This window comes from Typha latifolia, chromosome 3 (genome assembly GCF_019914945.1).
Source record: "Typha latifolia isolate L0001 chromosome 3, TyphaL0001v2, whole genome shotgun sequence".
Taxonomy (NCBI): Eukaryota; Viridiplantae; Streptophyta; class Magnoliopsida; order Poales; family Typhaceae; genus Typha; species Typha latifolia.
In genome coordinates, this window is record NC_133088.1 from 4,848,781 (window position 1) to 4,873,226 (window position 24,446).

General features: G+C 37.9%; 3 protein-coding genes across 5 annotated transcripts; 2 read left to right on the plus strand and 1 right to left on the minus strand.

The window, feature by feature from the left end:
- Window positions 1-213: 213 nt before the first annotated feature.
- On the plus strand, window positions 214-6,886 carry LOC140785077 (probable N-acetyl-gamma-glutamyl-phosphate reductase, chloroplastic). 3 transcript variants are annotated; one of them, XM_073132788.1, is made up of 15 exons: window positions 214-305; window positions 421-477; window positions 572-742; window positions 2,180-2,287; window positions 2,708-2,794; window positions 2,925-2,975; window positions 3,081-3,152; window positions 4,069-4,188; window positions 4,562-4,622; window positions 4,728-4,808; window positions 5,388-5,467; window positions 5,600-5,689; window positions 6,240-6,368; window positions 6,482-6,611; window positions 6,700-6,886. In XM_073132788.1, the coding sequence occupies exons 2-14, from the start codon at window positions 424-426 to the stop codon at window positions 6,587-6,589; spliced, it is 1,212 nt and encodes a 403-aa protein (XP_072988889.1). In that variant the 5' UTR covers window positions 214-305; window positions 421-423; the 3' UTR covers window positions 6,590-6,611; window positions 6,700-6,886. The 3 variants fall into 3 exon arrangements, with proteins under 3 accessions (XP_072988889.1, XP_072988890.1, XP_072988888.1); XM_073132789.1 differs by having other exon boundaries at window positions 226-305; window positions 2,180-2,291; window positions 2,742-2,794; XM_073132787.1 differs by lacking the exon at window positions 214-305 and having other exon boundaries at window positions 312-477.
- A 5,114-nt stretch (window positions 6,887-12,000) lies between these two features.
- LOC140784589 (uncharacterized) lies at window positions 12,001-13,186 on the plus strand. Its single transcript, XM_073132081.1, has one exon. The coding sequence runs from the start codon at window positions 12,124-12,126 to the stop codon at window positions 13,006-13,008; it is 885 nt and encodes a 294-aa protein (XP_072988182.1). The 5' UTR covers window positions 12,001-12,123; the 3' UTR covers window positions 13,009-13,186.
- A 2,265-nt stretch (window positions 13,187-15,451) lies between these two features.
- On the minus strand, window positions 15,452-18,448 carry LOC140783199 (L-ascorbate oxidase homolog). The gene is made up of 8 exons (XM_073129980.1): window positions 18,236-18,448; window positions 18,014-18,123; window positions 17,643-17,913; window positions 17,464-17,560; window positions 17,048-17,393; window positions 16,603-16,968; window positions 16,072-16,150; window positions 15,452-15,946 (listed from the first exon to the last, which is right to left on the minus strand). The coding sequence occupies exons 1-8, from the start codon at window positions 18,371-18,373 to the stop codon at window positions 15,743-15,745; spliced, it is 1,611 nt and encodes a 536-aa protein (XP_072986081.1). The 5' UTR covers window positions 18,374-18,448; the 3' UTR covers window positions 15,452-15,742.
- Between the last annotated feature and the right edge of the window lie 5,998 nt (window positions 18,449-24,446).

Genomic DNA, 24,446 nt, shown 5'->3' on the forward strand with positions numbered 1-24,446 from the left:
AGAAAGTTCCCCTCTGTTTGGTACCATAAATATAGGGGATAATTACACATAGATCCTTCACCAGTCGCCCATTTTCACATAAACTCCTTAACAAATATATTTTTCAGAGTCGCTTTACAAAAACAAGGAGGTGTACGTAGAAGTAGCGAGTTCGGAGGAGCTTAACGTAATTATCCCAAAATATAATTAAGTCACGGATAAGCGGCGAATCGCGCTTAATTTAATAATACTACCCAAACCTTCTCTTCTTCCACTTGGGTCTAGGGTTTAAGGACTAATCGAGAACATCTCATCCTTAAGAAGAGGTACGAATTGGTTCATAGCATACAAATCCTCTACAGATTTCTACTCTCCGGGAAGTGTATTCTTCTATCGATCTCAGATTGCTTTTTATCTTCACTGCTCTTTCTATATCTGAAGGCGATGAGCTCCGCGGTATTGGGATCGGTTTCAATGGACGTTGGATTGCTTCGTAAGGTGCGCACTTCTAACTCTTTGTCATGGAGAAGCAATTAGCGAGAGAACAAAAGTTGATTTTTTTAAGCTAAAAGTTTTCGATCTTTGATCACAGTATGGAGTCCTAAGCTCTAGACCAAGGCAATGCGATGGTTGTATGCTTCGTGTAAGAGCATCCGCGGCTTCGTCGCCACGAATCTTGCAGTCTCGAAAGGAGAGGAGCCATAAATCGGAGAATACAGTTCGCATTGGGGTTCTGGGTGCTAGTGGTTATACTGGGGCGGAGGTACTTCTCTATCCTTCCAAATTTTCTTTGCCAATTCGTAGTTACTATGATGTGATTAGTTGACGACTATAGCTCAAAGGCAGTATGGTTCTTGGGTTCATTTTGGAATGGTTATTACCTTATGGATGCAAAGAGAAGCTGTGCATGATAGTGTGATTATCAAAATAAGAGGCATAGACGTCTTCCGACTCTTTTCATTACTAAGGTTCAAATATTTGGGTGCCACAAGCTCCGCCCATTTGTTATTTTTGCTCTGAAGTTGGAAGTTTTTGACTGCTTTAAGTCTGAACACAGAAAAATGTATCCAACTAGGTGAAATTCTTTGGATTAGTTGAGTTTGTTTGACGTTGATGCCATATAAGATAATTGTATGTCTCTGCAAAAATAATATCTAAGTTAGCCATTTTATTTAATAAAAATCACTTTCTCTGTAACCTATTTTGGGTACCCATAGATAGGGAAGCATTAGCATACTGTAAATTGCTCAATGGATTGGCAGTTTTTATACTAATCATTTAATTTGCTAAGTGCACCAAAAATTGCCAATTGAGTTGGCTATTTTTATTGAACAAAATTACTCTCTCCAAAATTGATTCTCCTTGATGCATCTAAATGGCACCCACGTGGACTAGAAGTCACATACTCGTGTAAAAACTGTAAATAGTTTGAAACTCACCTATGGGGGTACAATGTTTAGTGTGCACACTTACAATGGTTAAAAACTCGTGAAGTTGATGACCTTTCTTTTATTATTATGAAGCCATACGAGATTTCATTTATATTGTACATCTTTTGGATGTACATGATGATTTGAGGAAGAAGACAAAATGAATCAAGACAGAGGGCTGCGTAAGAATTCAATGGATTGTGGATCTTTTGAGATAAAATTGTTATTAAGCTCAAATAGGCAAAACATGGTCCTCTTTTCACTGATTTCACTGGACTTGGTTACACCTCGTCTATCTTACTTTTATACTTTTCCAGTATTTTCTCTCCTTTTGTTCAAATACACCTAATTAACCTCTATTGTGTCTTATATATGCAAGACTCGATGAGATGAACCATAATCACATTTTATCTTTCAAAAATAACTCTTTGCCTTCTATATATGTACAGTTTGTTGACTGTACAATTACGAAATTGAGGGAACACTATTAGTTTATCCTAGAAGTTATTACGTGATTAAACTACGTGACCTTTCACCCATTTGGTCCTCCTATTTCAGGCATGTCTCTATTTAAAATTTTAACTCTCTAGTTTTCATGGAATTGCTTCAAGTTGTATCCTGATTGATAATTTGACGTATTTGCAATATGAAGTATAACCAGGACCCATTGACCTGTCAGATACATTGTAAGATAGTTTTGTGATGTGGGTGAATTTATCTCATCTCTCTTCATACTCATGGGATGAAAGGTGCATTTTTTAATTCTACAGATTATTCGGCTCCTTGCAGACCATCCGCACTTTGGTATCACGATGATGACTGCAGATAGAAAAGCTGGTCAACCGATTGGATCAGTATTTCCGCATTTGATAACGCTAGTAGGTTTTCATCCTCCCCCCTTCTCTCTTCTGTTTTAATTTTTCATAGGTAGGCAAAGCAGCAAAGCTATGTTTTGCCTAGTGTTTATGATCTACTTGAGACATTGTATCATTATCTCGTTCCTTTTGACATCCTTTTTGTGATTGGGTAGGCACAGAAAATTGTAGTTGATATCTTATATCTTCTAGCTAATACCTGGACAGGCTTGATTTTTCCTACTACTATTAGAAAAATTTCCCCAACAGTTCAAAGGTTTTGCAAATCCAGTTCTATAAGGAGCTCAAGATGGGATTCGTCTCTCTGAACTGTGTGCTCATTAGACAATTTCATATTTTTCTCTCATGTTATTTGTTTCTAACTCTCTATGTTTGACACAAGTGACCTGCTGATATGGTTGTTTTTTATTTTTTATTTTATAGGACTTACCTGATCTGGTTGCTATCAAAGATGCAGATTTTTCTGATGTTGATGCTGTATTCTGTTGCTTGCCACATGGAACAACACAGGTCTTTCACATCAAATGTTCTTTACCTTTCAAATGTTTTCTTTTCAAGGAATAAGAGGAAATGATCTTATGCTCCATAAATATGGCTAGTAGTTTGTTCCTTCTCTGGCTCTAATGCTTTATCCTCACAGGAGATTATTAAAGGCTTGCCTGCAAGGTTGAAGATTGTTGATCTCTCCGCAGTATGTACTGGGGGCACTTTCATTACTGTTAAACTAGCTGATTATTTATATGCACAGCCAAGAATTCTTTATATTTTATGGTGGTGAAAATAACTATTTCTACAGGACTTCAGGTTGCGAAATGTTGATGAATATGAACAATGGTATGGTCTGCCTCATAAAGCACCAGATTTACAGGTACTGCTTTCTCGGATTGCACATTTTTTTGCTATCCTTGCATAATTTCACCTTAGCTTTCTGTCCAATACTAGCTTTACCTGATTAGCTACACCGGTGGCTTGGTACCAACTCTGTATTATCTTTGATGACTGTCTCATGTTTGTTGAAAATTATGATTATGCAAGAAAATGTGTCAGGGTTGCCATCACATCCTTCTTTATGAATTAGGGTTCATCCTTGCTGTGCTGCTTGATGAATATATGGTTGGTAATTAACATGGTATGCATTGATATTATTGAGAGGTTAAGAGTCATCTCCTACATTTGGACAGAGAACATGGATTTTATAAACCATTATGTATTGCAGACATTTGGTTTATTATTTCAGTTTTATAATGTATATCCTTTTTGTCCTGGAATTTTGCATGTTTGAAATTATATGGTGAACTTCTATTTACTGATGCAAGAGTTATATGGTGAAATTTCTATTTACTGGTGCTTAGATTGCTACAATATGTGATGACACTCTTCTTAGTTATAGATTTAATATTGTTCATATTGCTTTTAATTAGTCAACATCTATTATATGGCATGTCCTGTTACCTGTTAGATGTACTTCAATGTTGAAACATCACTATGAGTAAGAAGGCAGAAAAAGTGAGCATCCTTTCAGGTCCACATACTTTTGTTAATCATCCTATAGGCCGTACGAACAATATCTGTTTATTATTGCCTATTCTACCTCATTGTGCATACTGGGTTATTGTTGTAACTGATAATTTAACATGCTTCAGTTCTTTCATGTAAACTGAAACGTTAGACAGGTTTTATGGTGAAATTTTATTTTTGGTCTCTAAAGCACACGCAGAAGTTTTAAAAATAGTATGCTTGCATTATATCTTTGTAATTGCAATGTTTTTTCTTCCTGGATTCAGCAAAAAACTATATATGGCTTGACAGAAGTTTCAAGAGATGACATAAGAAATGCTAGGCTTGTTGCAAACCCAGGATGTTATCCTACATCTATTCAGCTCCCTCTTGTTCCACTCATAAAGGTTTGAACTCTATTTTCTCTTACAACATGAAATAATGCATCGTAGGACAACAGAGCTATCTCTGATGATCATCAAGAAGGATTATATTTGCAATGCCATCCTGATAGTACATATTCCAATATTTCATAATAGTATATACACCCTATACATCTCTCTTCAAAGGGGCAGCATTAGCAGACTCATCAAATGCAACTCCTGCAAGTCAATATATCAGCGGTTGCACTCTTCCATTTAAAATGTCTTCTCTTCTCAATCTTATCATCGAAACAGTAGTTAGATGGTACTAAAATTTCCGTTTAGAATTTATTTCCTTTCATGGACATTATCCATAACTGTTTCAGATGCATGCAATAATTTTCTGTCTTATATGCAGGGACACCTAATAGAACTGAGAAATATTATTATTGATGCAAAATCTGGGATCAGTGGGGCAGGTTTGATGCACGAATTATGTATTCAAGCTACAAAGAAAACTGCCTATTAGTTGATTGTATATGTTTCAGCATTTTGAGGAGCTTCTAACACAAGCTATCTCATAGGACGTGGAGCTAAAGAGGCAAATCTTTACACTGAAATTTCTGAAGGCATTCACTCTTATGGAATCACCAAGCATCGCCATGGTACACTGTCAGGATTTTACTAAATTCTAGTTGTCACGTATCAGAACATAAGAATACATAGCATTACTAATTACCTTCTCCTTTATTGGTGTATCCATTACAAAAGTATACTTATTCCTTTCTCCATGGTGCTATATTGTGTTCATATGACAAACTAGGTGCTGAACTCCAACAACAATATTATGCTAAAGTTTGGTACTCATCAACTGCTAAGACAATTTATGTGAACCCTCTTTTTGATTTGATGACAATCCCAACCTTTTTAATTATTAATATTTTCTAGTTAAGTACTTTTACTTTGAAGCAAACCAAAGAAAGAATATCCACAGTTAAGGATGTTTTGACAGTCCACACTTATGACATTCCACTTTTGTTCTGAAAAAAATAGATATCAATTTACCAAAGTGACCTCATCAACTTGCCTTTTCTTGATGTTGTACTAAATTCCACAATTGCCAGGACGTGCATCCTATGAGATTTATCTTCTCCTTGGCATATTATTTTTATTTCTAGTAGTACTTCAATGTAGCTTATGTTTGGACTTAGAATACTCTATACTAATTCCTTTTGTCATGTCAGTTCCTGAGATTGAACAAGGACTTTCTGATGCTTCACATTCTAAGGTGACTGTCAGCTTCACCCCACATTTGATGCCTATGGTAAGTACTTGTTAACATTTGCTGATTATTTCAACATAGTGAAGTCATTTTGTGATAGCTTCCCTACTGCACTCCAGGGAGGAGTTACCAAAATCCAGTAGCTGATATACCCTTTCTATATGCATTGAATAGAGCCGTGGAATGCAATCAACCATATATGTAGAAATGGCACCCGGGGTGACCATTGATGATTTATACCAGCAACTAATGTCTACTTACGAGGTACATCCCTTACCATGTTTAGGAAAGACTACTTGTTTGCTTAAGTTGCGCAACTAAAATCTGTTTATAGTTAGTATTTAGTAACGCATTATAGAATTAAAGATCCCAATTAATGCTTTTGAATAGTTGGTCTGGTTTAGTTAATTCAAAATGATGTATGAGATGTAAACTTGTGGAAATTTGAAAGCTCCTCTTCTTGTCTAATTATTGATTTCAAGCAGTGCTAATGCAAGTTTATTTCAAATTATTGAATGCCTAAGTGGCTTCAGTCTCCTGCAACACTAGAGTTAAAGTCCTACTATTTAAGGAGTTGATGGGTTGTCTTTCTAGCTCATTCAATAAAAATGAATCGAAATAGATTGTTTAATATTTGCATAATCTTGTTCCATTGAATGATTTGATTGGGAATGGTACAAAAAGTTCTTTTGGGTGTAATGAGTGAGTTGGTCTCCAGATGAACCATACACGACTTGTTCTCTACATTTGTGGAACTTTGAGTTGCTATTCTTTCCATCAATATGATTTCAAAGTAGCAACAATTTTTTTGCAGAGCGAAGAATTTGTCAGGTTGTTAGACAAAGGAGCTGTGCCCCACACACGGCATGTGCGTGGTTCGAATTACTGCTTCATGAATGTATTCCAAGATCGAATCCCTGGGAGAGCAATTATCATCTCAGTCGTATGTTTTTCCTTCAATCTCGGTTATAATTAAGCATCAGAAACTTACGAACCCTATCCCATAAAATCATTGTGATGTCTTAACATGGCTGTAATGCCACACTCTTTCTGCAGATTGATAATTTAGTGAAAGGAGCTTCAGGTCAAGCACTACAGAACCTTAATCTGATGATGGGATTTCCAGAGAACACTGGGCTCCAATACCAACCATTATTTCCTTAGCTTCCTTATTCAGACAGAGCAGGTAACTAGATAAGAATCATCACTATAATTCTAGGCCTAAATATTTGGCTGCATTAATTAGCTGAATAATGAGCTGCATGACCTTGCAGGAGTAGAATGGCCCATAATATAAGCTTAGGTGCAAGTTTTGTGATAGAGATGGGACATTCTAGCCCCTATTTTGTGACAATAATGTTTCTTGCTATCTTGTTCTTTTGCTGGTAGGTTGGCATGATTTTGTAATTTTGAATAATTATAATTAACTTATCAAGTATTAATAATATGTGTACTTCTAAAGATGTTATCATGAAATAGATGAAAATTTGAGAAATCCATCAAAAACACCTGTGTTTTTTTTTAAAAAAAAACTTTTATTATTATTTACATACTATCATATAGATATTTATCATTTGACTCCTACATTTTACCTAAAATTTCTAGGTGAATATTCTATTACTTTAAAAAAAAAAACTTAACATATCTCTCATTTAATTTTAAAAATCTGGTTCTCCAAAGATATTATGATCATTTTGTACTTTTAACTATTTAACTCATTTATATAGTAATTGACCATATATGAGTTAAATGATACATATTTATATCCTAAACGATAATTTTTATGGCCGGAGTTAAAATTAATCATGTGACAGTGATGTTATAGAACCCTCCGATCAGGCCATTCCGATTCCTCTAAAATGAAAAATATAATGAACAGAGAAATTAATGAACTATAGAGGACTAAATGAGGGGTCTAAGTGAGAATGGGGGGGGGGGGTTCTACTTCCCACTTCCCACAATCCACTTTCCAGTCGCTCTTTGCATTAAAACGGTGCGTAATTAATTTGGGTCGTCGGTCGGTAGTCCAACTTGGAGTGGTGGTGGGCCCGGAGATGACTTTATTCCTTTCTGGACCCCTCCTCCCCCCCTCCCCCCACCTAGAGCCGATGACCACTTTGGGGGAGGTCACTTTGAATCGCATTCCTGCACTAGAGTGTAGAGACCGGTGTACCTGACACGTGTCACTGTGCCATCTCATCAATCAACCCGCTCTTTTAGATTCTCCCAGTTCTAGGGTTTCCTTGTCCTTGAGGCCTTTAGGGTTCCCCTAGGAAATTGTGATTACGAGGATTACTAGATTAAGAGAGGTAATTTAGTAAAGACTTGGCTTGACTAGTATTCTAGTGGTTGAGAAATTAAGAGGCTCGCCACCTCTCAAATTTTAATCGACACAGTATATATGTTCGCAGGTGTAATTTTGATTATTTTGTCCAGTAAACTTTCATCGAAATTCCCACTTTGGTATGGATTTTAAGTAGGAAAAAGATATAATTCGTCCGATATCTAACAACTTAAATTTTTTTTATTAAAATTATTATAAAAAAATCACCTCTAATTATATTCATCACAAGTCCTAAGAAAGATTAGGAGGTTAAAACTATACATTTTGTTATCTACCATCTAATTATCATATTAGTGATATATTAGAAGCATAATTTTCACTTAATACCGTAACCTTTTGAGCTATATTAAAAAAATAAAAAGAATCTTCTCCTTATTGGAAGACGTTTGTACCTCCATTTGTAAAAGTTTGGACCACAATATAACAGGACAATTACATTGTTCTTGTAGTATGACTAGTCACTAGTGCCATTGCTTGCTACTGGCCTAAGACCCCTAATGCTAAAGGATTACACACATAGAAAATAAATATAAAATTAACAATTAAACAATGAAAAATATATATAATAATAAAAGTAAATCATACAATTTAGTTCCGAGTAATATAATTACTAGTTAAGCATCAAATTAATGTTGGTCGGAATTTTGTGGACTAGTTTTTGGTTATTTAATAACAAAATAAAATAAATACGCATATGAGATTATATGATCATATATATATATATATATAATAATATATATAATGGCACGAATCCCGAGGCAAAGAGCTACATAATAATATACTTCTCATGATGCATGTCATGTCACGTCATGTCCGACATCCACTGACATAAAAGGCTTAACCTCCCCCATCCACGTAGCTCCCCCAGCTACCCTTTCGCCTGGATCGCCTGAGGGGGGGCGCAATGTAGGAGTTTGCTTCACACGGCTACCTTTCAGTTTATTGTTGGATCGAAGTTTTCCGTCGCCCAATGACGGAGCGCCAGATACTGTGTCATGTAGGAAATTCCTGCACCTGAGGGTGCAGGCAGTGAGATCGTCGCTTCCCTCCAGGACCGTACGATAGACAACAATGGCAAAGGGCGCGAGGACTAGCGAACGCATCTTCTCTGCTCAGTATCTCATGTCGGTTATAAAGAGAGATTAAAAAATATATATATATTTCTTTCCACAATTTTTTACTTCTTCTTAGAGTATTCATAAGCTAGATAAGAAGAGTAGTATATATATATATTATAATTAGATTAGAGAGATAATTGTGATGGTGTTAGAGATAATCTCGAATGATTATTTTATTTTTTATCTCTCTCTCTAAAAGAAAAGGTAAAATGGTTGCTAGATTGTCTAACATTCTTTATAAATAACGTTTCCATACTTCTCCACCTTATTGCCAATTTAACATGACTTAATTTGTTATAGATCTCCCATGAAACCACATAAATTTTATTAATTGTCTCCCTTTTCCTTCCTTTTTTTCTTCTAAATTTATTATAGTATAGAGCAACAAGGCTCTATTGATGCGGATTTGCTTATTTTCTTCTATTGCCATAGATTCACCTCACCTGCTTCTTTTATCATCGCAAATTCTTTAGTTTCTTAGACTCTCATGGCCAAAAACAAGTTTGGATTCCTTGATAGAACTGTTTCTAAACTAGGAGATGTGAGAGGTTCTCAATGGGAGCAATTCAATCAAATGATATATGTATATATACATGGTTTCTTTTAACTCTGTTTATGTTAATATCGCCAATAGCATGATTTATGCTGAAATTGCTCGTGTATGTGTGGCTTAAATTGCGAGATTGTCTTGTCTTTCGCAACAAAATCCACCACAATTTTTTTAGATTTCTCGGGCATGCATTAGATATTCACCTAGAAGGTACATCATCAATTGATATTTATTTCATTGCTCTCGAAAGTTTTATGAGTTGACTTATCTTCTTATGGCTCCATTTTATCATATAAGTGTGGTTTCGCCGAAGCTGTCATTGATCGTCATTAGAGAGAAATGGTGACGCAATTTCTTATAGGATTAAATGATAGTTATACTGCCATCTGAAGCTAAATTCCTTTAATGGATCCTCTTCCGATGGTCAATCACACGCTTATTCTCTTTTACTTCAAGAAGAAAGATAAGGTAACTGCATGTTTTACCACCTTCTCAAGATGCTGCAGCATTATTTAATGCTAGTAGTTTTCATTGATCTAATAAGCCTACTACTAAAAAATGATCTCAAGAAAAATCTCAACTCAAATGTAACTAGTGAACACAGAATGCTAGTCGAGCTTTTCCTCCAAGGCTCATCAGTCTCCCAGGAGCAATACAATCAATTGATTGTTCTCCTAACTTTAGCTAGCTGCTCATGTTCCCACTCTTGTTATCAACCTTTTAGGGTAATGTAACTTAATTTCAGCATTACTTTCTTCTTATTGGATTATATATATAAGTGCATCAATTTGTGGATCGACTGAGTTAAGTCCTTATTTTTTATTGCATCTCAAATTAGTTATTTTGCTTATTAAATTAGTTCGGGTCTTTGCAAGGTTTCATCTGAACCTAGTTCTTATTTATTTGTGTTTGTTTAGCCATAGTCGAGTCGAATCACATCATAAATATAAACTTGATGGCTATACCCAACTTGAAACCATTGTCTCAGTTTATGGAAAAATAGGCAAATATCTTAGAAGGATAAGGTATAGTTAGTTATGTTAGATTAGAGGCAAATAGCAAACAGTTACAATGCACTCCACGTCATTCTTTGTTACAAAATATACCCAGTACGATTCGCGCTAGGAGTTTGAATGCAACTTATTCCATTTGAGCGAGCCTTCCGCTAATCATTTATGGCATGCAGTGGGCGTAAAGAATGCGAGAGAGCGACCAAGGAGAGCCCAAATGTCGAGGAGGTTTCAGTGCGCATCTCTCTCTCTCTCTCTCTCTCTCTGCTTCTCGAGAAGTGAATTACTTGTTGGTCCTAAAGAAGGTTCTGACCATGTCTGGCAGACCTCTAGGAGCAGTGGAGGAGAGAGAGAGAGAGAGAGAGAGAGAGAGGGGAATGGTACTTTTGGGTAATCTTAAATGACTAAATGTAATGGAAGAGAAGGGGCCGGAGTGAGTGGTGGTAGCTAGGGTTACTGCATGGTAATGGTAATGGTGAGGTACATGGCGTCGTTTTCTTGTGCAGTCTTGGTCGGCTTGCTACGCTGCCGGACGGCACGCGAGGTCAGATGGAATGAGACCGTACACAAACTAGTGCCCATATGAGAGATGCGGCCAGAAACACACATCATCTCAAGATTCGCATGCACAACATCATGCATAAAGAAATATTATAAACCAACCCACTAACGCTATATATATATATAGAGAGAGAGAGAGAGAGCTAAACCCAAATTCATATATAATTGTACGTATATGATCAAAGACAATGATATTTACTAATAAATTAGGCTTAAAGATGATGTAAGCATCACCGACCATGAGGAAAGTCTTAGTCAAGATCATGGTGAAATCCCCAATCAAAGCGATCAACGCGTCACGTCTCAGATGACTCATAAACTCTTGAGATTAATGTCAATAGCCCAAGTGACAATTTCATTTTTTGGGGCCTTCGGAATATTGTACAAAAATTTCCGAGTAGATCCAAGGTGATTCATGGCATGTAAGCCATGCATGATGAGGTGATCAAGTTGACTGTATGATTGAATTCCTCCAGCTCTCAGACAAACTAAATCCTGTACGTTGTTTTAGAACCCAACTGATATCTAATTAATTAGTCCTTCGAAAGACCCAACTTGGAGGACTCGTTGATGGATTTTTTACAACCCCGACTGCAGGAGTTTTTGTAACTAGTACTGCATGATTTATTAAAAAATTTTTTGTTTTGTTTTGTTTTTCTAACTCAGCAATCTTGATTGCGTAAAAATTTAGGCCTGATGCGTGCCTGCATACCATAAGAAAGTAGTTTGAGCTTGAAACTTAGAGTACCCAATTAGCGATTTAATTTAATAAAAATTATAAAATAACTTCAGAAAAGTTCCTACATATATGGGTGCACAGAATCTACTTCCTCACCTGGTGATAGGTATACAACTAATCACCTGGTCATCAAGTATTGGGATTAATTCTTGTTTAACAAATGTATGCCATAAAATAAAAAGAGAAGTCACCATCCATAGTTAAACCAATCCATGCCTATATATAAACAATCCAATCCAATCCAATCAAGATTGCCCCCACAAACACCTCCCAAGCTCCCCCAAAAATTCCATCCCTTCTTCCTCAACCCAATCTTTACACCACTCCAAGACCCACCACCTTCTCTCTTTTCCTTCCTTCCTACCAAACACCAGTCATGATTCAAGAACTTCTCACCGGAATGGTAGACGAGAACAAGATCTCCATCCCTTTAAACAACCACCTCCTAATCGACCACCCCTCGAACACCACTACGTCATCTTCTTCTTCTTCTTCCTCAGCCCACTCCAAGGTCTCGGCGGCTTCGTCGGAGGAGCCGCTCCGGTGCCCCCGGTGCGACTCGTCGAACACCAAATTCTGCTACTACAACAACTACAACCTCACCCAGCCACGTCACTTCTGCAAGACCTGCCGCCGGTACTGGACCAAAGGCGGCGCCCTCCGCAACGTGCCCATCGGCGGCGGATGCCGCAAGGCTAGGGCCATTCCCTCCATCGCAGCCAAGGCGAAGCCGGCGTCGAACGACGCCTCGGCGTCGCCTAACACCGCGCAGCTCATGGCGCTGCTGAGGGCCACTCAAAACCCTAACCCTAACCCTAGCCATAACTTGGAGAATTTGGGTCAGCTGCAGGTAGGGCTGGGGAGCTCCCTCTGGAGGAGCCATGGCCAGTACACGTGTCAACAGATGCAGCCACTGCAACGCAGTAGCATGTTACTGGGTGAAGTGCCAAGCTTAGGGATCAAGTGGCCTGGAAATTATCACAATGACCAGTTACAAGCTGTGATTAGTAGTATGGGTGGCTTCAATAATTCTTCTTCTTCTTCATCTGCTTGTGCTGTTACTACTTCTACCACTGCTAGTACTGCCATGGGGATGGGAGCAAAGATGGAGAGGAATGCTACTAGTGCTGCTGCTGCTGCTGGTGGTGGTTCTTCTATATTAGAGCAGATTCCTCTTGGGGGAGGTGATCAATTTGGTAATTACTGGAATTCGGGGCTCTCTTGGTCAGATCTTAATAGTGCTAATGGTGCATTTCCTTAGCTTTTCTTCTTTTTCTCAGAAAAAAAAAAGAAAGTTATTAGCATATTTAGTTATAACGTTCTTGGTGTACTACTCTTACAAACTATTCTTAGTGTTTAAAATGGTTGTCTACTTTTACTTGTGCTAGCTTTGTATTGATCATCACCATGAATCAAGAAATGGGTAGTGTTCCTTTTTCTCTGCACTGTCTACAAGAAAGAGGTGATCATGGTGCATTGATATTTGTATTGATGTGGGGTTTTCTTAGAGATCGAGGGAAGCATTGCAGTGCTTGGAGATTCCTTCTTGTTGTTGTGGAATGGGAAAGTGGGGGGAGGTAAAGGGGAGTAGCAGCCTTTGGAAGGAGTGTGACCTAAAACAGCAGCAGGGTTTGATTCCCTCCCACTGCCTCCTATCCAACAGCATGAGTGCCATGACTGCCTCGAAACTTGCACCTTATATTCCCTTCCTTCCGTCTCTTAATCCCCAAAAGTGTGCTTTGTCATATATACGTCTTTGTTTCCATGAGATAATAGTGTGAGCTTTGGTTTCATGGCTCATTGCAATCAACTTAGGGAAGTAGAACTGTTGTCTTTTATCGGTCCACTTCATATATTCACATGAACAACTACGAAATGAGATGAGGAATGCTATGTTAATTTACGTGTGAATGGAGGACGTACAATTCTTGATTCACGGTGAAGAATGCTCTCTCTCTCTCTCTCTCTCTCTCTCTCTATCGTACGTTAAAGCTAATGCTTTAGAGGCCGGCGAGGCTCCAAGAGTAGTTCGAGTCTATCGCTCTATATATATATATATATATATATCCTAACTCTAAGTTCATGAACTAGCTAGGACTGCTCATTCTACGAGCTTCAATTCTTTCCAAGACAAGGATTTTGCATGGATTTGCTTCAGAACTATTGCAGAAGATTAAAAAAATAGAAACAGCACAAGGTTGGAGACTTAGCTCAGCTTATAAACAATGGGCCGGCCAAGGCCTCAACAGTGAACACTGAGATTGGCGTACAATTCATGCACCCAAGAGTATAGAACTAAGGGTCTATTTGATTGCTGGCATTTAGTTCTGCAGTGATGCAGTTAAAATCCAGCAGATTCTTCTTTTGGGCATTTTGACAGGCATCTTAGCAGCAGTCATTCGTCATATTTTACAAGTAAAGGTTAGACCAACCTTTCACCTTTGGTTCTCAGTGCTAAGAAAGATCCTGATTTAATACTCTAAAAGCCTCTAGCAGAATGAACTCATTCACTCCATCAGGATTGTTATTCAAATTACACAACTTGCCCCTTTATTTATGTCAAAAATTAAAGAACCCTCTGAATTTTTCGTTTGTATCACTTAGTCCCTCCTGTGACTCAGACTTCATCCAAACTGACAAAATAAGTACAAAAATATTAACAAAATGTTAGAGAGAATTTTTCCACCACAAGAAATATTAAAATATCAGAATTGTTCCTCTCTTTTAAATTTAATTTTAAAATAAAGGAAATTTTATTAATCGCATTTTATGTTTTACTTATTTTGTGATTCATACTCCGTTTTTGAGGATTCTATAAATTGATCATTCATTTTTCTTATAATTTTTATTTAACACTCTGAGTTAAGGTGAATCATACCAGCAAAGAAATATTTCGATATAACATACTAAATATTTTATAAATTACCTAAATTACTCTTGTCTCCTTCATCTTCTCATTTTCTTGTGGCGACAGTGATCTCGGTAGGAAGTGATTGGGAGAAAAATAAAGGAAGATGATGGATTAGGGAAGAGGGGTAGAGAGATGATGATATTTTAGTAATTTAGTTCATGTCAGTTAGTTAATATAACGTTAGAGTGTTAAATAAAAATTATAGAGAAAAACGAATTATCAGATTAAATTCTCAAAAACAAAGTATGAATCGTAGAATAGTTAAAATGTAAGATGTGATTTGTAAAGATTTCTAAAATAAAATGCACTTCTAGCTTCTTCTATCTTCTCCAATTTAAGATTACAAGTTTTAAGTGTTAGTTAATATCTAACTATCACAATATATATATATATATATATATGATCATAAAAAAGTATCAATATCTTAAAAATATGGATAGAAGATTTATATTTACTCAAACAATTTAGGATTATCAATGTCATAGGGGTAATATGGTTGTGAGGCAAAATGATACAATGAAAATTTATGAGAGCTTAATTTAAGGCATAACTATAAAGGAGCCCAACTTTATTACAGATTGTGTGATTCTATCCATAGGATTGCAAATTTTAGTAAAGAAACCATGTACAATTTTTCAAACGAGCTCATAGAGAGGCAATGAATCAACGAAAAATAGCTGGATAGTGCTGTCAATACCAAAGATACAAGCATAATGCCTAACAACAAACAGCGGAGGTAAAGCGACAGCCCATTGAACAAACCAGCTCTTGATAAATTAGGACAGCATAGACATTCGACAGTCAACAAAATGTTCTTGAAAAGGAAGTGAAAGATTGAAATCACAATCACCTCAGATGTGTGAAGAAAAATTGACATTGACAGGAGATATTAAAGTAACAACTTTGTCGATACATTTGAACAAATAATGAGAAAAAAAAAAGATAAAATTGCATGATTTCAAGACAGACACCTCTTCTCTTTCTCTTATGGTAGGACCTTTGTTTACCTTCTCTCTTTTATCTGGAAAGTCACCCCATTGTGACATTATCTAGCAAAACTACAGAAGAAAATGAGTTTGTTTCACTATGGATGATGACCGATGGCCTTGCCGCAGAGCAGAGCATTAGGGGGAAGGTCATACTCATTTGAGTAGCTCTTCTCAGGAGTCCAAACTCGGATATAAAATTGCTGACCAAGGTATTGCCTTGCCCACATTGAGGATCTTAGGTTCCACATCCCTTGGTTATCTAAAGACACCAAGATTGCAGACCATCCATTCGGATAAACCTACATATTAATAACAAAAGAATAGCCGGTCAGCATGCAATGGTTGCGTTGGATCATTGATAAAAGACAAACTTTGGTTGTCAGAGCATCTTAATACACAAGAGGGTATCCTCTAAAATGGTTACCTGAACTGTGTGTCTACTGACAGCATCAACTAAGTTATACCTCTTCCTGATATTCTCTGTCCACTTACCAAAACCGTAGCTGCATAAACAAGTTGGAAGAACAATTAAATCATGATTTTAGCATCAAATGAGTATGATTGCAGACATATATCTAAACGCAAGTATGATATTACCAAGGATATGATTATCCCAACAATCTAAATCATGCCTAATATGGAGTTGATTTTTCATTGATATGTTCAGCAACAAACTTGACTCACAAAATGCTAGTTCTCAAACTTCATCTTGTCTAATCAAGGAGATGAAAGAAGCGGAAGATGGTTTCCTCACTATTAATGGGTAAGGTTGCTAAATTCTAACTTTCTCCTAAATTCATCAGTTAGATAAAACGCCATCCACATGATAACCTTTTTATCCAAATAATTACAATTTTCTCACATAAAAAATAAGTAATAGAAAATATAACCAAAGACAATTATGTATGAATGAACAGACGTGAACTAGAAAGATCATAGGTATCCAGAAGCATACCCAACAACCCAGAAGTCATAACCATCAAGATGCCATGTTTGGATTGCATTCTCGGTATTCTGGAACACAATCTCGATGAAGTCATGTAGATTAAACCGGACAACCGGGGTGCCCAGAACAGCAGTGCCTCCAGAGGGAGGAATGGGAAGGCTATCCCAGGCGAATACATTTGCAATGTTAAAGTTGTCAGCAAGTTTCAAAGGTGTATCAGGCATAACAAAGGAAACACCATCAACTGCATATCTCTGCTTCCCGTTCATCAGAGGTGCAGAATTGGCCAAGATAATTGACCTTGCTCTAGGAATAGTCCCATAGTGATATGAACCCTGGGGATTAGGCCTTGCAGCACTTGCTGTGAGATTCCACCTGCATATCATTACGATCAAAAAAATGATAACATAGATTTAAGAAACTAGAAGTCAAAGTCAAATGATAGACAGACTACCTGAAGGTCCTAGCTTGTTTCACGGACCAATGGACTTGGTAAGTCGGCCCGGCTGGGATTGGCCCAGAGACAGGGGAATTGGAATTGCTGTAATGCAAGATCCCAGTTGCAGTTAGGACCTTCTGTGTGAATCGGGTTGAGAAGACAATGAAGTAGTCCTTGGGGGCCTGATCAAGAGTAACCAAGACAGACATAGATTGGCCCACATGGATGTCAAGGGAGTCATATGTGTTCTGAAGTGTGTGGGTTCCTTCCACTTCCACCAGCTTCAACATATGGCCTTGAATCCTAAAGTTAATCGAAGTCGTCAAACCCACGTTGGAGATCCTAAAATGATAAGTTTTCCCTGTGCAATGCAGCATGTTTCCAGTAAGAAACATCTCTGAAAGGGTATTAATGAATCACAAAGAGTATACCTTGATCTCCATTGAAAAATGTCGACTGAGCTCCATTTATGATTAGTCCATCAGGGAAAGATAGAGAACTTCCTGAATCCAAAGTTTGCTGCAATGCCTGCAAAATTAGAAAAAGAATCTCATTTTTGCACAAATGTTAGATGATATGTCTCCAAAAAGCAAAATGCACTGAAAATTACCTTATGGCTGGCCTTATACCAGTCACCAACTAGCATTGTGAAATCTCCATCAGGCTTGGCGTACGGGACGGGAATTTGTGGTCTTTGGTAAACATTGAGCGCACCATAGCCGCCCGCAGCCCTCTGCATTCCAACTGAGGGGAAGTAGGTGAAGGTCCCAATCTGGTCCTTGGTCTGGAACTTGTAAGTGTAGTTCGAGTTGGGTGGAATGGGACAATTCGTCCCCAGAACCCCATCTTGCCATGAGTTTTTCCTCTGTTTGATCCCATTCCTAGGAACCCAACAACCCCATTATCAAAATCCATAACCAAGAAAAGGAAGTAGAGTCCTAAACAGAGCCACGATAAAGATAAAGAGTCCCAAAAACCCACCAAGTTAATAAGAAGGGCACATCGAGCTTATTGATGACATTAACAATTATGTTATCGTTGGTGACGCAGTCGAGACGAGGGCCCGGGAACTGCCCATTGATGAGGATTCCCTTCAACCCAAGAAACCAAGAAGCCATTTTAGCCCAATGTAAACAATACCCAAGCAGTAAAACCAGCGGACAAGCTCAAAACGGAGCAAAAGATAGGGGTAAAAAAAAGCACCTGTTGCTGGGATCCGAGAGGGGAGATGGGTCCGTAGGTCACCGTCCACGTGAAATAGCGATATGGGTCATCGGCGACGACGGAGGAGGAAGCAAAGAAACAAGCAAAGGCGGCAAAGACTACAGCAAGAAGCCTCATTCCCTTACCTTCCGATCGAAAACCTCGAGAGGAGAAGGGAAAAAACAAAATAGCTCGGGTTTTTCTGAGAAGAAGAGGGGAGAGAGAGGATGATTTAAGTAGCAAAAGCGGGAAGAAGGTGGTGACAGTAGTGAGTGCACTGGACGCGTTTACGCGTAGCGGCGGGAACTGGAGGGAGTTAAATGACCTTAAAGTCCCTGGATAGTGGTCTTATTCTATGGATAAGAGAAGAGGAATAAGTTTATTTATTCCAGTGGTACTTCGTGTTGGGGCCTCGGAGGTGTGTAAATGTCATGAATAGAAGCTGAGGCGTAGATTGGAAGGGAAGAATAGAGTAACATCGAGTTCGCGGCGTGATCGGCGCAGAGGAGGATTTTGAGGTGGGGAGGGGTCCAATGAGGTGGTTCGTTCACGTGCTCCTCGGGATCTATTTTAGTGGCACACTTCCCCAACTGATAACCAATTTAAATGGACAGAGGTGAAGATTTTCTCTTTTACGAGGGGGTAGATTGAAAAAGTATAGTAATAGATCGCAAGGAAATTAAGATGAGATTTATTTTTATGCGGTAGTTAGAAAGTTAGAATCATGTCGACTGTAGTGATGGCATTGGCACAGGGTTTCTTCGTACCAGGCACGGAGAAGAGGTGAGTTTGCTTTCTGGTAGAGGTGTTCGTTTGCATGTGAATCTGTTAAACTCTTTGCTTCTCTAATTAATCTCTCCCTCTCTCTCTCTCTAACATGCCTTTATTTTGGGCCTCAAGGATGAGTGCATGTAACTTGGCATGCAGATGCAGTCTAATAAATATGGTCCATCGTACGCGTAGCATGTGAGTAGGACCGCTGTAAACGTAGATAGAAAACATTATCATCAACTTCTCCCACGTATATAATGCAGTCCAGATCTGAGCGAATAATAAAATGGGGGACAAAATTACATTTTTACCCCTAAGTTAGATTAAATTCTGAAGTATGGAACAGACTGATCGGACTGGTGAGCTGATGAATCGATTACTAAATCGATTTGATTTTGTTATCAAACCAAATAATAATTAACCTGATAAAAATCAACTAATTCCGCGGTTGAACTAGCGATCGTGCAACTTGACTGATTTTTTACAAACTAGTTAGGTTAACTATTTTTGCAAAGTTACATAATTATTATATTCTATATCCTAATGGTATTTTAGTCTTTTATTTGATTGTATGTCTATCTAAAGTTCATGCTAGTATTTATCTCTCAACATATAAAAGTTTTGCAAGTATACCTTTTAAAAATATCTTTCTTTTTTGCATGCCATTAAAATTTGAACAATTTAACTATAAAAAGACAAAAAAAATTATAAATTTTTTTCAAGTATTTTTCTTAGTTGATAGTATAAATGACTTAACTTGAAAATAACCATGAGAGTATCTATATAAATAATATATATCTTGAGGGATATACATACAACTACACTACTTTTCTAGATTTTTTTTAATTTTTAGGATTATTTAAATATATATTTATTATTTATATATATAAAAAACTAGCGATTCGACTAGGTAAACCATCCGCTGTCCAATAACTTGACCTCTAACCGGATCAATGTTCGATACGGTTCTAATAACTATAATTGTAGAGACGCCGTAAATTATTAGTCTAACCACATAGATATATGTAAATTATGTTTTCTTTATAATAAAAATAATAATATGGCGTTTTCTTGTAGTAAGAGATGCAACATCTATCCGACTATCCTTAACCATTATTAGTTAATTGTATCTAACATACTCCTCCTCCTTCCCACCGCTATCCCTCTTCTTCTCTTCCTTTGCCAGGCCAAAACTTGAGTCCCAACTTCGATCTCGGCGCATACGAGGGCTGGCCCGAAGTTGGCCTGATGATTTTAGCTCGAAACGATCGACCCCAGTCATACTACGTATGCCGTTCATTATCATGACTTCACTAGGGTTCCAGTTGTTAATCATCATGCATGCATGAGCTTATTATAACATTCCCTTTCTTTTCTCTTCTTTTCCATATAGTTTAGGATTTCTCATCATTGAATGGAGTACACTTGAACACCCACGTTGGCCTCTTGAACTCTTTAATTCTTTGTCTCCAAGACTACACAAAACGAACTCCACACGAAATCAGAGTACTTTTGTTTATCTAAATAGTTTACTCTTTAAATTTAATACTTAAATAGGATTATTTTTTACACGTCAACTATTACTCGATGGGTCCAAAAAAAAAAAACCGAAGCTAAAATATTTAATTTAGCGTTTATTATTAAAATTAAAACCAATGGTTTCTTCGTTGATTGAATATATGGACGCCTTATATTAAGACTTAAATAGGCACCAACAAGAGCATCAATTTGCATGCCAAATAAACCGTCACAAATTTCAAAGCGCTTTAGTTGTAGTATAAAATAAGTGAAATATTTTCCTACGGGGCCTATGAGGTGGTAACTGATTTGCTAAGAATAAATAATTTTAGGTAATAAGTGTAAAGAGTGAACTACTTAGATGAATAAAAAAGTTTGTGAGACTTCGCTGTATGACTACATTGCATATGTAACACCCCAATTAAAAAAAAAAAACCTAGTGCACGTAACCTACACGTGTGTGCCCTTTTCTCTTTCCTTTCCTCTATCTTTTGTTATCTCCCTCTCCTTTTTTTTCTCTTCTTTTATTATCCTCGCCTGCAGCTCATTTTTCCTCTTTCTTCTCCTTGACGAGCCAAAGCGCCACTAGAACCGCCGACTCCCTAGATATATCAAAGTGCCGGAGCTCTCTCATTCTCCAAGTAAGTTTGATTTGCAATTCGTTAATTAATTTACGTTTTCCTCCATGTCTTCCTTAATTCTCGGTTTCATCAAAAATCCGACCGGGCGGCGACCTCATGCCTCGCTGCACCAGCCTCAGTAGCTTCCCCTCATCCTCTTCTTTCTGGTGGTGCCTTTTGTGGCCGTTTTGGCCCCCGGTGGAGGCTACACGTGGTAGCCTTGCCTCGTCATGTTTCAGGTCGAATTCCTGCCATCATCGTCATCAGCTAAGCAACCCAACCAATAGGTTAGTTTCTTCTTTGCAAGGAGATGTCGTGGGCCTCGACATTTAGGCCCTCCTGGTCGGGGCGGCCATGCGGCCTCTTGCCTTGGCCGCTAGTCTTGGCGAGGACATTCCTCGCCATCAGTTGCCCTTGACGGCTAGGCTTCCCCTCGGCTAGCTTCTACTTCTCGAGGGCAAGGTGCTAGTGGGGTCAGTTAGGACTATCGACAACTAGAATTGTCAATAGCTCCCTCACCTCATCGGTAGGTGGCTTGGTCCATTGGGGGTGGTTGTTGGCCCTCTAACGGCTAATCGACACCATGGGTGCCTTCCTTAGTCGACGGTGTGTTGGTTGGCGCGTCGATCTCAGCTGCCGGCATCGGTGCTCGCCGGCAGCCACTCCTCTCCTCGTCGGCTGTCCTTGGTTGAGAGAAAGGGAGGACGTGGTGGGGTGGTGGGCTGGGCAGGGTGTGGCCTAGCCCAGCTTGGGCTTGGCCTAGGTGCGGCCTAGCCCAAGTAGCTGATTTGACTTTCTTGTTAGTTGGGCTTTGGGCCTAGTGTTGATGGTTTTTATGGTAGTCCTTAGGTTGGTTTCAATCCAACCCATCGCTTTAATTCTTTTAAATTAGTTTAACCTTTTTGTTTTGTTAATCATGTCAAATGTGAGCCTTAACTAATCATGTTAGAGGATGGGTTTTGTATCATTGATTGCACTACTTTTAGATTATAGTAATGAATACTTTCTAGGCTTTATATTCACTAACTTCTAGTAAAAATATTTTCAGATCGATGGATGGACTCGAGATGTGAAAGGTCTAGCGAAAAGTAGTTTTAGTTCTTTATATTTATTTTTATTCTTGTAAAGTAAATTTGATAGCTTGTAACCCCTACATAAACATTATGATCTATTTTACGGATATGTATTTTGGAATTTATTGTGGCCTTTGGTGTTATGTGCTTAATTTTTTATTTGTATTATTTATGAAAATGTAAGTTTTTTTTTTTGTATATTGTATTGAAACATTAACCAGCATGTCATATGATAACCACGTAAATTCTACTCACGTGAGAGCACGTGTTTCGTGGCGGGTGTTACAGCCGGACACATTTCACATGTGTCCAAGTAAGGGTCTTAAATACATAGAAACGATTAATTCCGCATCTATTGCTCTATTTTCTTTCACTTTATTTGTTTATCAAATCATAATCAAGCGATAAACTTTAAAAAAATTATTTGTGCCTACGGGTACTTCCCCCAAAAATATTAAAAAAAGGCATTGTTTCAATCTCCACTGATGAGCTGTACATGGAGGCAACTTCTCTCCCGTTATGAACTCTTTCATCTCCTCCTGAGAAGAGTTGACCGTTTTGTTTATTATTCTTAGAAGCAAACCCAAAAGGTTGCTACTTGTCGTTGCTGCAATGACATATGCTTGTTGTATTCTACTTTCTCTTTCCTGGTTGCTATGTGTTCTTGGTTTTTTTTTTCCAATCAGATAGATTTTATAATGCACGGTTCCAAGTTAGTACTTGATAATTGGGTCTTTCAATTCATCGAAATATAGTTGTTTCCTGTTCAGAAGGAAGTACCCCTTATACCAAACTTAAAACATAGCAGAAACAAAACAAAAAAGAATCTGATCAATCTGCAAACACACAATTCTGCTTCCATAAATTCAAAGTAAAGCATCTTGTACCTCTTGATAGGTATTGTTGCTGCGTAGTGTTAGTAGGTATTGTTGGTGTACTACTCTGCATAGTGTTAGTAGGTATTGTTGCTGCGATACTGTCCTTGTATTCTTGAGCTTCTTAGTAAGCCGGAAGTACCATTACGGTTGTTGTCAGAAAGTTCTCAAGGGGAACCTTATGGCATGTGTTTGTTCATGCAATATCTTGTTAACTTCCAATTCTTCGTCATAGGGTAGCCAATATTAGTGCAGTTTTGTTTCAAATGAGTACTGACAGTAGTAAGCCTTGCTAACCTGACTTCACCAAAATTCTTTTAGTGGTTTCATGCTCATTCTTTACAAATTTCTACTTACTTATCTATTCTGAATCACTATTTTACCTTTGTCATGCCATTGAAATCATAAAACTTTCCTTTATAAACAAGTGAATCAATCTCTAAGGCTGTATTATGTTGTCATTTCACGAAACATGTTTTACGATAAAAATTAAAAAAGAAAAACATCAGCATTTTGGCATGAGAGGTCCACCATTTCCAAGAACCTTTCTCACATCTCAATTATTTTTCATTCTGGATGCACAAACTGCAAAACTTCCTTGACAGAGGTGTTAGCTACCTGTAGCAATTTTGCTGGACATGTCTCCAAGTTTGCATTCTTTTGGTGTCCCATTCCATTGAATATTGGTAACTATAGTTGATATTTTGATCCTTTGATTTTTAAGTTTGATATATTGGACCAATGTGATAATTTTCTGGAACCGCAGAATTTGCTTTTGTATGTCGTCACCTTTCTCATTATTTTTTTGTCAACCAAATCAATCCATTGGCTTTTACGATAGTGAAATCCTGGAAATGTTCATATTTTTCCAGTGGGAAAACTTCCATCTCTTCTTCTCTTCAGTAGGCTCCCTTCACAGCACTTCAACTGCCTCTCTTCTCATTTCCATGCTCTGTTTTCCCCTGTCTTCTTCACTTCAAGAGGTATACATGCAAAAAACCAAGAAGTACGAAGGTGCATATGCAGATTCTGCTAGGGACTCGTGAATGAATTGTTCGTTGCCTTCAAATCTCCATCTTTGTGCTTGAAATCATCCAACTGATTCTAAATGGTGCTGCCGGTATTGGCAGGGGTGATGTTATCCTTCTTAAAGTTCGTGACTTTGTTGTCTTCTTCTTCTATCGATTCAGGCAGCCGAAATCGAACATCAAATTAACTCACCACAAATCCTTTGTTGAAATTAAAGAGAAAGGTACTGAAGCAGCAGCTGCTTCTGCAACAATACTGCGTGGATCTGCATTCATTCCAAAAGAAACGAGGACTGTGGATTTTGTAGCCGATCACCCGTTCGTGT